The sequence below is a fragment of the Motacilla alba genome, chromosome 3 (genome assembly GCF_015832195.1).
Source record: "Motacilla alba alba isolate MOTALB_02 chromosome 3, Motacilla_alba_V1.0_pri, whole genome shotgun sequence".
Classification (NCBI taxonomy): Eukaryota; Metazoa; Chordata; class Aves; order Passeriformes; family Motacillidae; genus Motacilla; species Motacilla alba.
Genome location: NC_052018.1, coordinates 15,914,479 through 15,927,796, shown reverse-complemented (window position 1 = coordinate 15,927,796; position 13,318 = coordinate 15,914,479). Strand labels below are relative to the sequence as shown.

The 13,318-nt window shown below is 45.3% G+C and overlaps 1 protein-coding gene across 1 annotated transcript in view; it reads right to left on the bottom strand.

The window, feature by feature from the left end:
- Window positions 1-105: 105 nt before the first annotated feature.
- ADAM17 (ADAM metallopeptidase domain 17) overlaps window positions 106-13,318 on the bottom strand; it is a 34,943-nt gene continuing 21,730 nt past the window's right edge. The window contains 11 exon segments of the mRNA XM_038131980.1: window positions 106-2,003; window positions 2,005-2,124; window positions 3,761-3,817; window positions 4,432-4,520; window positions 5,673-5,751; window positions 6,753-6,883; window positions 7,821-7,955; window positions 8,627-8,730; window positions 9,797-9,996; window positions 10,787-10,939; window positions 12,841-12,929. Of these exon segments, the coding sequence (XP_037987908.1) occupies window positions 1,773-2,003; window positions 2,005-2,124; window positions 3,761-3,817; window positions 4,432-4,520; window positions 5,673-5,751; window positions 6,753-6,883; window positions 7,821-7,955; window positions 8,627-8,730; window positions 9,797-9,996; window positions 10,787-10,939; window positions 12,841-12,929 (1,388 nt within the window). The 3' untranslated portion in view covers window positions 106-1,772.

The following is a 13,318-nucleotide window of genomic DNA, read 5'->3' as shown; positions in this document are numbered from 1 at the left end:
CAGGCAGAAATCCTGGTTCCTGCCTGGCTGCGTGCCAGACTTTTAACCCAGGCTTTGACAACCAGAGAATGGAGATCTTTTATGAAAGGACTGCAGAGAAACAGCTCTTGTTTAACTGATTTTTTTAATATAAAAAGCTTTTATTTTGTTGGGAATTAAATTAACTCCTGACATGTGTACTTTGCACTGAATCAAAAAAAGAAAACTTGAACAAAAACAAACAAGCCCAAACAAAGTTCAAAACCAGCATATAAAACATAGTAGCTAGTCAGATAGGAATACCATAAGGCACACATTCAAGTAACTAGTGTAACAAGTATCCTTGGCTGTGGAGGACAGGGAGCACTCACAACTTCGCAGCACGGGTTCAGTTCCTTTCGCTCTCATTTAAAAACATGGGCTCACCGCAGCCCCACGTCCCTGTGCCTGAGTCCAGGCTTGTAGGAGTTAAATGGTTCTGCCCTTGGCCACGTTCTGTCAGTTTTACCGATAGATTATTGTGGCAGAAAACAGCTGCAGAATGAAGGTGCTGCTGTACTACCAGGGCAGTTGCTCTGTGACTCTGCTGTGTCAGTCCATCTGCTGCTAAGCTAAAACAATGCTCGTGTGCCAGTCCAGCTCACCTGACAGATCTCCAGGTGTACAGAAGACACCATCCAATTATCAGCTCTTAACATCATGTTTTACTACCTGTGTGAGTATCAGTATTCACAAAATCTCCTCCTTATACTTACCCTGCAAGTTTGAACAAAGGTTTATTTCTTTATTAATTCACAATTGTTTTAAAACAAATGCCTCCCCTGCAATGGAATGATTTTTTTTCCCATCATTCATGCAGCAGGAGCTTCCAAAGGCCACAGAGACCACAGAAAACTGAGCTCAGTTATTTGAAAATTTCAACAATAGTGTTGCCTGTTTTAAAATAACATTTGGAGAAACATTTCTGCACCAAAACTGCTGTAAACAGCAGCTTAAAATATCATCTGCATAAATGATTTCTTCCTTTGCGCTTCTTTTTCCAACCAGACACCTGCGACACACAAACCTTGGTGCAGAGTGGGAAGCTCCCAACAAAAGCCACCAAGACAAGACAGCCTCACCACTGAGGCAGAAGAGTTTTGTGCTAGAGGAGCATTTCTCATGCACTGTGTACAGTGTAACAGCCTCTGTGATCCTTTTATTTATACAGAAGCTGGGCATTTTAAGTTTCTTTATTCTGATTATGCATTTTACTGAATGCTGCGAGCCTGTATTTTTACCTGTTTCAGTACTTTCTGTTCTCAAGGCATTTGCTTAGGCTTTTGGGTACATGTACCTTAAACTGCTAAATTATTTACTCTATTATGGAACATACTGCAGAGTTCATTTTGGTTTTAAAAGCCCCTTAATTTTGTCTATCAGTGCTGTCAGACTACAAAATATTAAATTATAAAAAACGGCTGATATACACAATCCAATATCCATCAGGATATTTGGTTTTGCACCACAGGTTGAAGGAAATGTTAAAGGTCAAGGAAGTAGAAAACCAAATCCAAAAAGCTTCAAAAACAAGCCACTTCTTGTTTGGATTTTCCTTTGTAAAAGATATAATGCTCTAATAAATGTAGTTTAAGGAAGGTCATACACATGACCAGCATCTGCAGTAGGTCACTTCCTTATTCTCCCACTCCCTCACAAAAATATATATACATATATTTATATTTATAGAAATGAAATGGTTTCAGATCCTTATTTTGGAGACAGGAGTCATACATGTAGAAGGCAGCAGGACACTAGCACTCTGTTTCTTTGCTGTCCACCCGGTTCTGGCGCTGCAGTTTGAAGGATGACGCTTTCTCACTCCTGATGACAGGGTGGTCTGTCAAGTCCTCGAAAGATTTGGCGGCAGAGCTGCTGTTTGGGAAAGGGTCCTTCTCAAAGGCGTCCTCGTCGATGTGCGAGTCGGTGCTGGGGTCCTCCTGGATGGTGTCCATGCGCTGGTGCTCCTGCTTGGGCGGCGCGGGGCGCGGCGGGCGCGGGCGCCAGGGGCTGCAGCGGCTGGTGCCGGCTCGTGGCCTGCGCTGCAGGGAACGGCTTGATGATGCGGACGGAGGCAGAGTCCAGGCTGCTGAGCATCTCCACGTTCTGCAAGACACAAGTGGCCACGTCACTGGCAAAAGCAACCAGCAGCTGGTCCAGGGTTCGGTTTTTGCAGCATTTTTCGAAGGGAGGAGGCAAGTTCTGAGGAGCAGCTGCGCTCCTGTGAAAACTGCTTAAAGGCTGTCCTCTGTGCCACTCCCTAAAGGCAGAAAAGCTGTTCTGTCTCTGCTTCCTCCTCTGTATAAAGCACCACAGGTGACAGCCTCACTGGGAAGAGCTGATGAGTCGGCCCTTCCTTCCTGGGGCCCAAACTGCTTTGGCAAAGCCTAGGACTGGAAATGCAGGGTCAAGCTACATAGCACAGAGCTCAGTGTAGGGAAACAGTCCAAGGTACAGCTTATTCCAGTCCTCCAACTTGGAGAGTTCATGGTTTAACGTACAAGAACTGCACTGAACACAGGGTCAAACACTGCAGGGATCAGTGTCATCGTAACTCAACCCAGTTTAAGTTCAAGTACATTGATGTCTGCTACTATTTCAGAATGGTTTGGAAAATATCCAGATATCTCTAAGCATAAAAATTCCCCAAGGACCTCAGCAAATGCTAATTCTGGGAAGAATCAGATATTTACCTGCTACCATTTCCCAACTCTCCATCCTCAGCAGATTCAAAAGACACAAAATCTGTTTATTAAACTGCTGCTGGTAGAGAGCAACAGTTCTCCTTGCTGTGCAAGGAGACCATTGGCTACACCTGTGCTCTCTCTCCTGCCTCTGGGATGTTCTCAATTGAATGCAGGCAAGAAGCACTAAGATAACTTTTCTCATATCACAGCTATGGGGCACTCAAACTAAGATCACCCTCAGTTCTATCACAGCAGATGACAGAGGCACTCTGCCTCAGTAGTCTCCAACTTCAGTATGCTTCTTCCAATGGTTGTACAAGGAAGAGCTCCACGAGGCTTTTTTCCCCTCTCCTAACAGAACAACTTTTCCTTAACTGAATATTTTAGTTCTTAATAGGAACTGGATTGTCAAAGCACAGGAAAGGATACCCAAACCTCTATGTCACAAGGTGCCCCGTGCTGGACTGTAATTAAAATTTTTCTTGGCACTTTTTTGCTCTTCCCCTCTCCCAGCTCACCATCTGCAAGCTCAGAAGTGCTGCTGATGTGACACTTGAGCAACTGGAAGGCTGTAGCACATCTGGCTGCTAGAAGCCACCTCCTGCAAACAGCCATTCTGCAGCAAAGACACTGCATTTTGCAGAGGTTTTTGAGCCTCATGTTTCAGTGACTCCACCTGGCTGGGAACTAGCAGCCTGTGGCTGGTGCTGCCCAGCGTGCTGTGCCGAGGGGATGCCGGACACGGGTGAAGCCGTGCTCTGCAGAGCAGCGTGGCTTCCTGCCCCTCTCTGCTGCACCAGAGGGGCTCTGCCAACAAGGCTCAGCTCTTACAGGAAGGAAGGATCAGAGCCTGCCATGCTGCAGTGCTTGGTAAGAGTGAACTGAGGCTTGTTCAGAAACCAGCTTCCCCTCTCATGGATTCACCCCTCTGCAGCATGGGGCTCTGGGGCTCTCTCTTACTACTCTTGGTATCTCCTCTGCAGACACCTGAGCTTCAGGTTTTCCAATACACATGGGGCAGCATTCTGCCTATTCAGACTCAGACAGCAACTTACACTGGGGCAAAACAGGGACTTTGTGTTCTCCTCATACTGCTTGTCCAATTTCTTGTCCTATTGAAAAACACACAACAAAATAAGAAAGTTAATTTCCCTGTGGCAAAGACTCCTTTTCCTGCAGGGACTCAGCACATTGTGGGAGTCCCCTACTTCCCATCAATCCCAGGAGTGCCTGTGGGCACAGCATCCCTTTGCTCTAAGCCCACACTGCTGTCAGCAGCACCCCACATGTCCACACTCCCAGTGGCCATGAGCTCACTGACTCTCTTTACCCATCCACCCAAGATCACTTCCCACTCTGGGTGTTCTCTCAAAATGTGGGTGTCTTTTCTTCGCAGGGCTTTAGAAGAATTTGTTTTTAATGATAAAAATACCAAAATTATACTTGGGTGGAACTCAGAAGGCAGAGAAAGAAAATCTGCCTGGGAAAGAATGGGAAGGGCTCCAGGGAATAGTCGTGGGAGCGCTGGGTCTGCCAGGGCCTGGCAGAGTTTAGCAAGAGTTTTGCCTACTGAAGGAGCAGTAAGCCTTACATATGCTGGATTTCCCCCCAGGGTTTGCTAAAAGCTTCCCATCATTTTTCCCACAGCCATCTGCCACTTCACATATGAAGAGTGTTCTCACAGCAAAATCCAACAGAGCAGTCATCTCAAAGACAGCTTACTCACCACACAGTGCACAAGGATGCTGAGAGGAATCCAAAACAGTAAGGAGAAGACAAGCACAGAGCCCACTATATTATCCGCTAGGAACTTCCCTGTGGAACCAGTTCAAATCTGTCAGTTACCCACAAATACTGTTTGATGAACACACACATCTATCCCCCCTTCTGCAGCCACTGCTCAGGCAACTGAAGCCTCAGAATTGCTTAGAGAAATACAGGCTGCCTACTTGGAGGTAGGCAAAGATAAATTTACATAATTTTTAAAAATTGCATCCAGTATGTTAACAGGTTTTTCTCTGTTGTTCTCTGAAGAGAAATGCTGTGAGGCTGTAATATTGAATATGGGCTGTTTTGGAGCAGCCTATACTGAGCCAGCCAAGCTGCCTCTCACTCACACAAGACACTGCGAGTCCATTATCACATTCTGATGTAACAGTCATGTGATCTCTACCTGCCTCCACAAACAAAAATATTTGGATGCCAAAGATTCAAAAACTGCCTCTATCCAAGCAGACTAAATAGCTTTATCAGTTACCAAATTTTTTGTCTCTGAAACTTGAGACTGAAAGCTGCATGCCAGAAATTGCACTGTGCAGGCAAAGTGGTGCCATGAGCACACACAGTTAGGGCTCATGACACAGCACCAGCTTAACCATGGGCTTCGTCTGGTGCCAGTAACACAGAGTGAGACACTGGGGGTGACACCTGGGGTGAGGTGACACCTGCTTAGGTTGCATAGCTGGGATCAAGACCAAGGAGGCCCACTCAGTCACAGGGAGTGACTCAGGACGGGCACAGCTTGAGGTGTGTGACCTCTGGTTTTCTTAAATGACAGAGAAAGGAAGTGTTCCCCTCCCTTTCTGTTGACATTTAAATCCCACTGAGAGGCCCACTTTATACCCTGCTGAATCTAGCTGACCTCTACAGAGACTGACTGTTATTTGCTTTTCTCTAATTGACCTAGTTCTTGGTATTCAGACAAGAAGCTATCATCCTTTTCACAAGCTTGGAAGATGCCTAGGAAAAAAATAGAATACAAAAATGCAAAACAATCTCCCATCCTTTCAGCTTTAAAAGGTGAGATCAGTAGCGTCAAACTTCAGGCAAAAATGTACTTCAATATATCACAAGCACAGCTACTCTTGCACACAGTGAATAAATCCAGGCAGCTAACCCCCCCCAGGCTTTAGAGGTTCATGTCATGAACTCAAAAATCCCCAAAGGATATATGGTTATGTATCTTACCAAAAGTATTGATGCTGAGTTGGTCTATGAAATCCCAAAATCGTTCAATCACATCCTGTACTTGCTTCTCGCATTTGCCCTACAAAAGTAACAAAATAATCTTATACTACCCAAGTATTAAATACTGCCTTCTTGGAGAGGGAGGTACAATAACGGTAATGAAATGACAACTACAGACACAGTATGACTTTGCTTACCTTCTGAATACAGAATTACTCTCATGCCCAATAGCAGCAGTCCATTTTTACTGCCTTTATTTTTATCAAGCCAGTTTCAATTCAGTTGCAGTATGAATCAGATAATTTTTTTTGTTCGAAATGTGCAAAATCTACTCCACCTTTGGCCCATGTTAGGGGACATAAAACTGATGTTTCTGGAGAGATTTAAACACTAGAAGCCTCAGATGCCATTATCCAAAAAGAAGGCTGCAGCTCTCAGGAGCCCAAGGTTACAAACAAACTCACTCCCAGATTTGGCTGTGCTGGTTTAACAGAGCAGAACCTTGATCTTCCAGTTCTGCCAGCAGACGGACTGGGGCATGCCCTCCCAAATTCACTTCTGCTGATACCCAGTTTAGCTCCAGCCACTTGGGGTCTGCAGGTATCCGTACAGCTGTACCATGGAAAAGGCCAATGAATGCCAGCAACCCACCAGTGTCCCTGCCACAGGCTCACTGCCCCTTTCAGATACTGCTGGCTGGATTTCCATGTGATTGCTCCCTGACCCGAATTACTGGAATAAGAACTAATTGGGCTAACGGGAACAACTGAAAAGGCAAGCGCTGCAAACCCAACCGAGCTTACGGCAGCGCTCAGTCCCCTCCTTTGTGCAGGGTGCCAGGCTGCTGAGCTGTGCAGGGTCCCCGGCTGAGCTGTGGGGAGCAGCAGAGCAGGTAACGAGCAGCCCCAGAAGGTAACAGCTTCCCCTTGCATGGGTCCCTGCAGAACTCCAACACCCACAGCCTCCAACGCTCTTTAATATTTACCCCATGAAGAGGTACTTAAAACCCATTACCCTGCTCAAGTTCTGGCTTCTCTTCCCCAGCACAGTCCCCAGCAGAGCAGAGCTGGGCACACTTACATTTGTGTCACAGAACCCCACAGTGCAGGGCTTGCCCTTGCGCAGGAACAGGAACTGGTCGTTGGCATCCACGTACGGCGTGCACCTGTCCTGCTCGTCCCGGCAGCACACCTTGCAGGAATTATCTGTTTCTGAAATAGAGCAGCAAACTCATTCCTCGGGAGCACAAAGAGTCACCTGCTACCCACAACCCCATGTGTCTCCTGGCTGAGCATAGTCCTGACCAGCTGCCCCTCAGGGAAAGCAGGACCAAGCTGCCCAATTTTGGGCACTCTGACAATCAAGCCTAAAACTCAATCGCATGCTCTGTGCAACATATTAAGGGGTACAGTGAGACCAAGTTCTCCAAGCTGATACCCCAAAACTGCACAAATCAACAGGCCAATGAAGAGTGTTCTAAGCACATCCAAAAAGACAAATTTAAGTGTTTCTTGGGCTCTGAGTCCTCTAGGTACCTGTCTCCTCAACTATGCCCTCAATCTCAAATGGTGAGGCTCACAGCAGTTTCTTGGGTTGCCCCTGTGAAGTTTTCATCCTACTCCCAGCTGCTTTACCACATTTAGGGAATAATATGGACAGCAAAGGAGCAGGAAAAGTCACTGGCAGAAGTGTATGGCAGGCAGCTTAGCAGGGGAATTAAGCTGGGCATTCTATATTCTTAAGGCATTTTAATCTCTCTGAAATCTTTCTTTAACCCCTTGCTGGAAGCCACTGCTCCTCTGCCAGATGCCAGATCCAGAGGTTGGTTGGAATCTCCTTACAATCCCCTCTTGTCCATCTGTGGTAGAGCTGGAAGGTAGGAAAGTGTCCTCTCCTTTAGCTGGAGTGTCAGAGCCTAAGTCTCATGTTAGTGTCTTCAACCCAAACCGCCAGAAGACAGGAGGACATTGACATCCCCTTTTTAAACAGAGAACAGCTGACAAAACCCAACAGTTTAAACTTTTCCAGAAACCACAAACTCAGACCTCCAAAAGGCCAGCCCACAGTGAAGCCAGCACTCTCCAAGGAGCAGGGGTGAAATACGAATTTCAGTCCCAGTCCCGTTTCAGTTCGCTCTGTGTCACCCACCGTTGCACGCACACGACCGCAGGTTCTTCTCCCTCTCGCAGAAAGGGACACACTCCCCGTCCTTGCACTTGCCCATGTCCACGCACACTGTGTCATCCGGAGCGTTCCCTGGAGGGGGACACTCGCTGCTGTTCCCTGCAGATGGAAGTCAGCAGAGTGGGAGGACTGTGTTAGAGCAAAGGTCAGAGAACCTAAGTGTGCAGAAGAAAGAAGGAAAATAATGGAAATACAGACTTATCCCAGGAAAACCCCAATAGCTTGTTCTTGGCTTTCGACTGCAGGCTGCCTGCCAGCTGCTCTGAGAGGCAGCAGGAGCTCTGGAGGCTTTCAGCAGCTCGGGCATTGTGGCACTGGCAAACAAGCAGTAGGTGCAGACCCTGGAGCCCCCCTCAGCAAAGCACACGCTGACTTGACTCCCTGTCTCCAAGAAAGACTATGAGAAGAAAGTAAACAAGTGGGGAAGTGAAGCAGAGCTGCAGTAATTCCACTATGCAAAATTCATTCTTGTTCCCTCCCAGGGATATATTCTGTTTTGCCTTTTTTTTTTTCCTTTCTTTTAAGGGAAAGAAACAAAAAAAATATTTTAAAAATCAACTTTTTTTTAATGTTCTTCTGGGCAATAAATCACAAAGTGACTCTTGAACTACAATGAAACTCATTATAGGAGCATACTGTGCTGCTTAACTGGTCTCTAAAATTACATGTACCGGATGACTAAAGGGCACTAGACTGAAAGTGGGCTGAACAGGACACTGAGCCTGAAGCACTTGGCTAGCTGACATACAGGAGGCAGAACTACATCCTACCAGTGCAAAAAGATTCTCCTTTGCAAGTGGCATTTATGGCTTCCTGGCATTTCTTTTGTGCACTTTCAAACTGGCAGCCTTTACAGCAAGGACTGTTTCGGTCACTGGGGAAAGATCAAAATGGAAGAAATAAATATTAACCAATCTTTAAAAAATAAGTACAAGTGTGACAAAGCCAGAGAAAAAAGATGTTTCGGAAATAAAAAGCTACTTCTTGGAGACTGACTCATTGATTCAACCCTTGTCCTCTCTGTCCCCTCCTACAACACCTTTCTTACATACATACTCACTCTTCATATACTTAAGGTCAAATCACATAGAAAGTACAATATATTAAGAGACAACAGAGGGACCCTTGTATTTATTCAAGGCACTTGGATCAACCTCTTGTAACCTGTTGTGCAACTTAGGACAAGTTCTTTCACCCTTTCCTTCCCCAAACATTTCTCCCCCTGCTGTCTGCCCTGAAGGTTTCCTACTTTGTATTCTCCATTGTCTTTACTTTCATTTTCTCACCTAATACATGAAAGCCCTTAGTACAAAAACACCCATTAAAATGCATGGATTTTCTTGCTAAACAACAGGAATTGCACAAGCTCTCTAATGTTACATGGTGTAGAGCTGAACTATGAAAAAAAAAGATTGGACACTGCATTGCAACAAGGCATGAACTCTCCAAAAGGCAACAACAGAAAGAGAAGTCAGTTAGTGCAGTCACTGTGTTGTCTGCTCAAACACATTTTGCAGCACTCTGGAATTACCAGTATGTAGCAGTGTAAAAAGCCACCTTCCAACACAAACAAAACTTGTATTTGCACAGAAAGTGCAAATGCTTTTTGATTGCCTAAGTTTTCTTTTTTAATGCTTTTTGATTGCCTAAGTTTGCTTAGGCAGTAATTGCAATAATAATGGTAGTAATAACAATGACAACACAATAATAACTTGCAAGGCTGTGGCTCTTGACACTTCTCAGGAAAACAAACAGAATGCTATAAAAATTAATGTATGCATACAGAAGCCTTTTATGAAATCTTTCACTGTCGTGAGCTCTCTCGTTCAGCCTTAAAGCCAGGGAAGGGGCCTGTGACACTGCAGGTGCCTTTAGGAGTTTTCAGCCCGGCCCAACGGTCTCTCCTGTGTAAAGAGAAGCTGCAGCTCATTTCCCCTTACCTGCACTTGGCACCATCTTTCAGTTTGCAGTCTGCAGAGCAGCAGGGATCAGCCAGCTGGTACAAGAGGCCAGGATCGCATTCCTCGCCTTCATCCACTCTGGAGTTGCCACACACTTTGTTGTTGCGCTCTTTGAAACACTCCTGGGCCTTGACCTCTATGGTCCTATAGATGGATTTTTTGCTGCAGCTTGAGAACATCTAGAGAGTCACAGAGGAAAAAGCAGCACTGAGTGTACCTTTCTGTCAACAACCGGCATCTAAGACAGCCACAGTCTCCCCATGTCCCTGAGCTCTGGCATTCCAGAAAGCAGTTATTCCCTTTGTACTGTCGGTTTGATACCTTGGAAAAACTTTAAGATGGGAAAGTAACAGCCGGGTCAGTAAGGGGCACTGCTGCACACTGCAGGGACTCCCCCACGCAGTCTGGCTCAGAGACAGCTCCAGCTCTCCCATGGCTTAAGCGGCCCCAGGATGGGATGTGAAGCTGCAGCAAGAAGCACAGACTGCGCTGCCTCTGGGCAGAGGGGCTGGGCACGGGTCAGAGCAGACTGCGAGCCAAGCATGCCCTGCTAATCTGGGACAGGCACAATGCCAACCCCACACTGCCAGGGCAAGCTGCCACCACGGCTGTGGCACCTGGCAGCCCCTCTCCAACAGCAGCTATGGACCACCCCAGCGCTGAGTGGTACTGAAGGTGCTGGATTTGACTCTTGCTGAGACTTGCTTGTAGCAGCATATGGACACAGCTAATTACAAACAATTAATTCAAATGCACCTTGACATGCTATGAACTCCAGTGAAACCCAGATTACAAAGATGAGCTTATTTTACACAGAGCCCAGCTGCATGCAAATGTTTTCTTATGGCTAATCCATTACATTCTGGTGGTTTCAAACTACAGGAATCATTAACTAAATAGATTTGCCGTGCAAAGGGTCACTGACCATAGCAGAAACTTTTGTGTTGATGCAAAACTAAATAACCATACCTTGTTGTTTTCATGATCCCCACTGACAGCAATAGGATACATGACATATTTCCCACCCTGGTCCTCAGTGGGGGCACACTCTGGCAGACTGTCAGGATCATGCTCTGCTCCAAAGTTATGTCCAAGTTCATGTGTTGTAACCAGGTCAGCCTCCTTTTTTGAACATGAAAAAAACAATGTTGGAAAAAATTCATCTGACCAGTAAAGGACAGAAGACCCCAGCTACTTCTAGGCCAGCAGCAATACTAAAATACTCCGAGATGATAGGGATTTTCCTATGAACATAGGAATTTCATAGGAATTTCCTATGAACATTTTTCTGGTTTTCTGGAGAAATTAAGGTAAATGAAATTATGGTCCTTCTCAAAGTCAAGTTCAAGGACTAGATTTGAACATTAAATCACTCTTAAAGGCAAAATACTGTCCTAGAATACCAATTCAAACTTGTTTTCAAGGCAATGCAGATGCTTAAATATGAAAATTTGCTTCTATGTAGCTGAAAGGCATAAAAAGTTAAAACAAAACCCAACCCAAACAACAGCTACTACAATTAGTCAATCTCTTGTTTAGCGTATCTTGCCATTAGAATTATTTCTTCTAAATGGACGATGACATTAGGAGTGCTGAATAAACTCCACTACTGCATGATTTCTAGGAAAGACACCTACAATTATGGCCCAACAGGGATGGATTTCCAACATCCTTTATGTGAGACACGCCCACCTGTGCTGAGGATCCCAAACCAGCTCTGCTCGCTGCGCACCTCCCACGGCGCCTTCCCCAGCAGATGGTGTCACGCTCACAAGGTGACAATCACAAATTCAACTCACACAGATGTAAAGACAACCACAAGGAGACTGGGCAGTTCCAGAGAGGAACTGTCACTGCAGCTGCTGTGCGGGCATGGGAAGGACCAAGCGCTGCCATGAGCTGCCCCGGCCTGTGTCAAAGCACAGCCGATGTGGGAGCCAGAGACAGGAGAGCTGCCTGGGCATCCCTCCTGGGCTTCACTGTGTTTCATTTGGAGAAGAGTTTTAAGGAAGTTGTTTTCATTTTCTTTTTTTTAAACCAAAGTGGAAACCATGCAGCACTTTCTCTGTGAAATCAACGTGAACCATCATCCCAAGCCCTAAGCCTGCCACTGGGAAGACAGTGAACTAAACCTCCTTTGTAATCCAAGGCAGAACTCCAGTCTGGAGATTGAACAAATGCAAATAGCATGGCAACAGCTATTGCTAGAGCTCTCTGTCAACATGCCTCTAACACAAAGCTTTACTGTCTTTTTTCCCTATCTTCTTGACAGTTTCTGTGCCAAGTTTTAGCCCACACATCAATTATAAATTCCTATTATTACAATCATGCTACAGAAAAGCACAGCTGAGAAGCCAGCAGAAGTCAGCAAAGGCAAAATATGCCCAGCTTCAATTAACAGAGGCAGACATAGGCACTGCTCTGGTGTCTTTGCAAGTGAGACAACGCTCATATTTAGGCCTTTGTGCACTTACTATCTCATAAAGTATGGAAAAAATCCAGGAAGCATCAACTTACATTAAGCTTAGTATTAGCACGAATAATCTCTGTCTACTATACTATTCTCTGCTCTAGTTACTCAGGACACACAAAAATCAGGCGGAGGAATTTCATTAAAAGGCTCAAACTAAACCTCCTCCTTTGCCTGCTTGTTCTGTTTGAGGGTTTGTTTTGTTAAGAGTTTTGTTGTTTGTTTGGGGATTTTTTGTTAAAACAAAACACATTTAAATTCATCTTTAGACATCAAAAGCCTGTTTATGTCTAGGAAACTACAACTCCTATGAGGCACTAGCTGTTTCTGTTCCTGTTTAACAGTGAGTTCAATTTTCAGTTCCATTCAGTCCTGTCTCCCCTTGTCAGCTACAACAAAAAAGATGGTTTTTGTTTTATGATCTATATCCTTGTCCTCAGAGATCTCACTCAAATGGAAAGCCAGCAGCTCTTTTCAGAGAGGGCACAGGAGCTTGTCACAATCCCATGGCACATATCACCAGCACACACATATAAGGAGGATACTCTTCTACCTTTGTGAGGATGGTCTTCCCATAGTTCTTGGTGCTGGTCAAGCCACTGTTCAGATAGATATCCTTCTTTACAATTTGACTGTAATAAGCTGAAAGAGTGAGAAATAAACAAATTAAAATTGAGAAACATTTTTTTTGAGTTTCAGGGTACTTTTGGGAAGAGAGGGATATTTGTCTGGGGAAATGAACAGCTTTACAGCTTTATTGTTCTCACAGGCTCACTAGTGAGACTCTGCCAGTTTTTGGAGCTGGGAATCTTTCAAGCACAGCTCCAACAGCTCATGTATTGCAGTAAAGGCAAAAACAGCAGAAATTTCCAAGACAACAGCATCTGCCATTCCAGAACCGCTGCAGGATGTGCCCGCACAAAGCAGCCCTTAGAACAGGGCTTTTTCTATACAGCCTGTTCACACCAGATAGCTTAGCAACTTTGTTTAGTGACTTTTATCCTTCCCGCTTTTTCCAGCTCCAGCCAAAA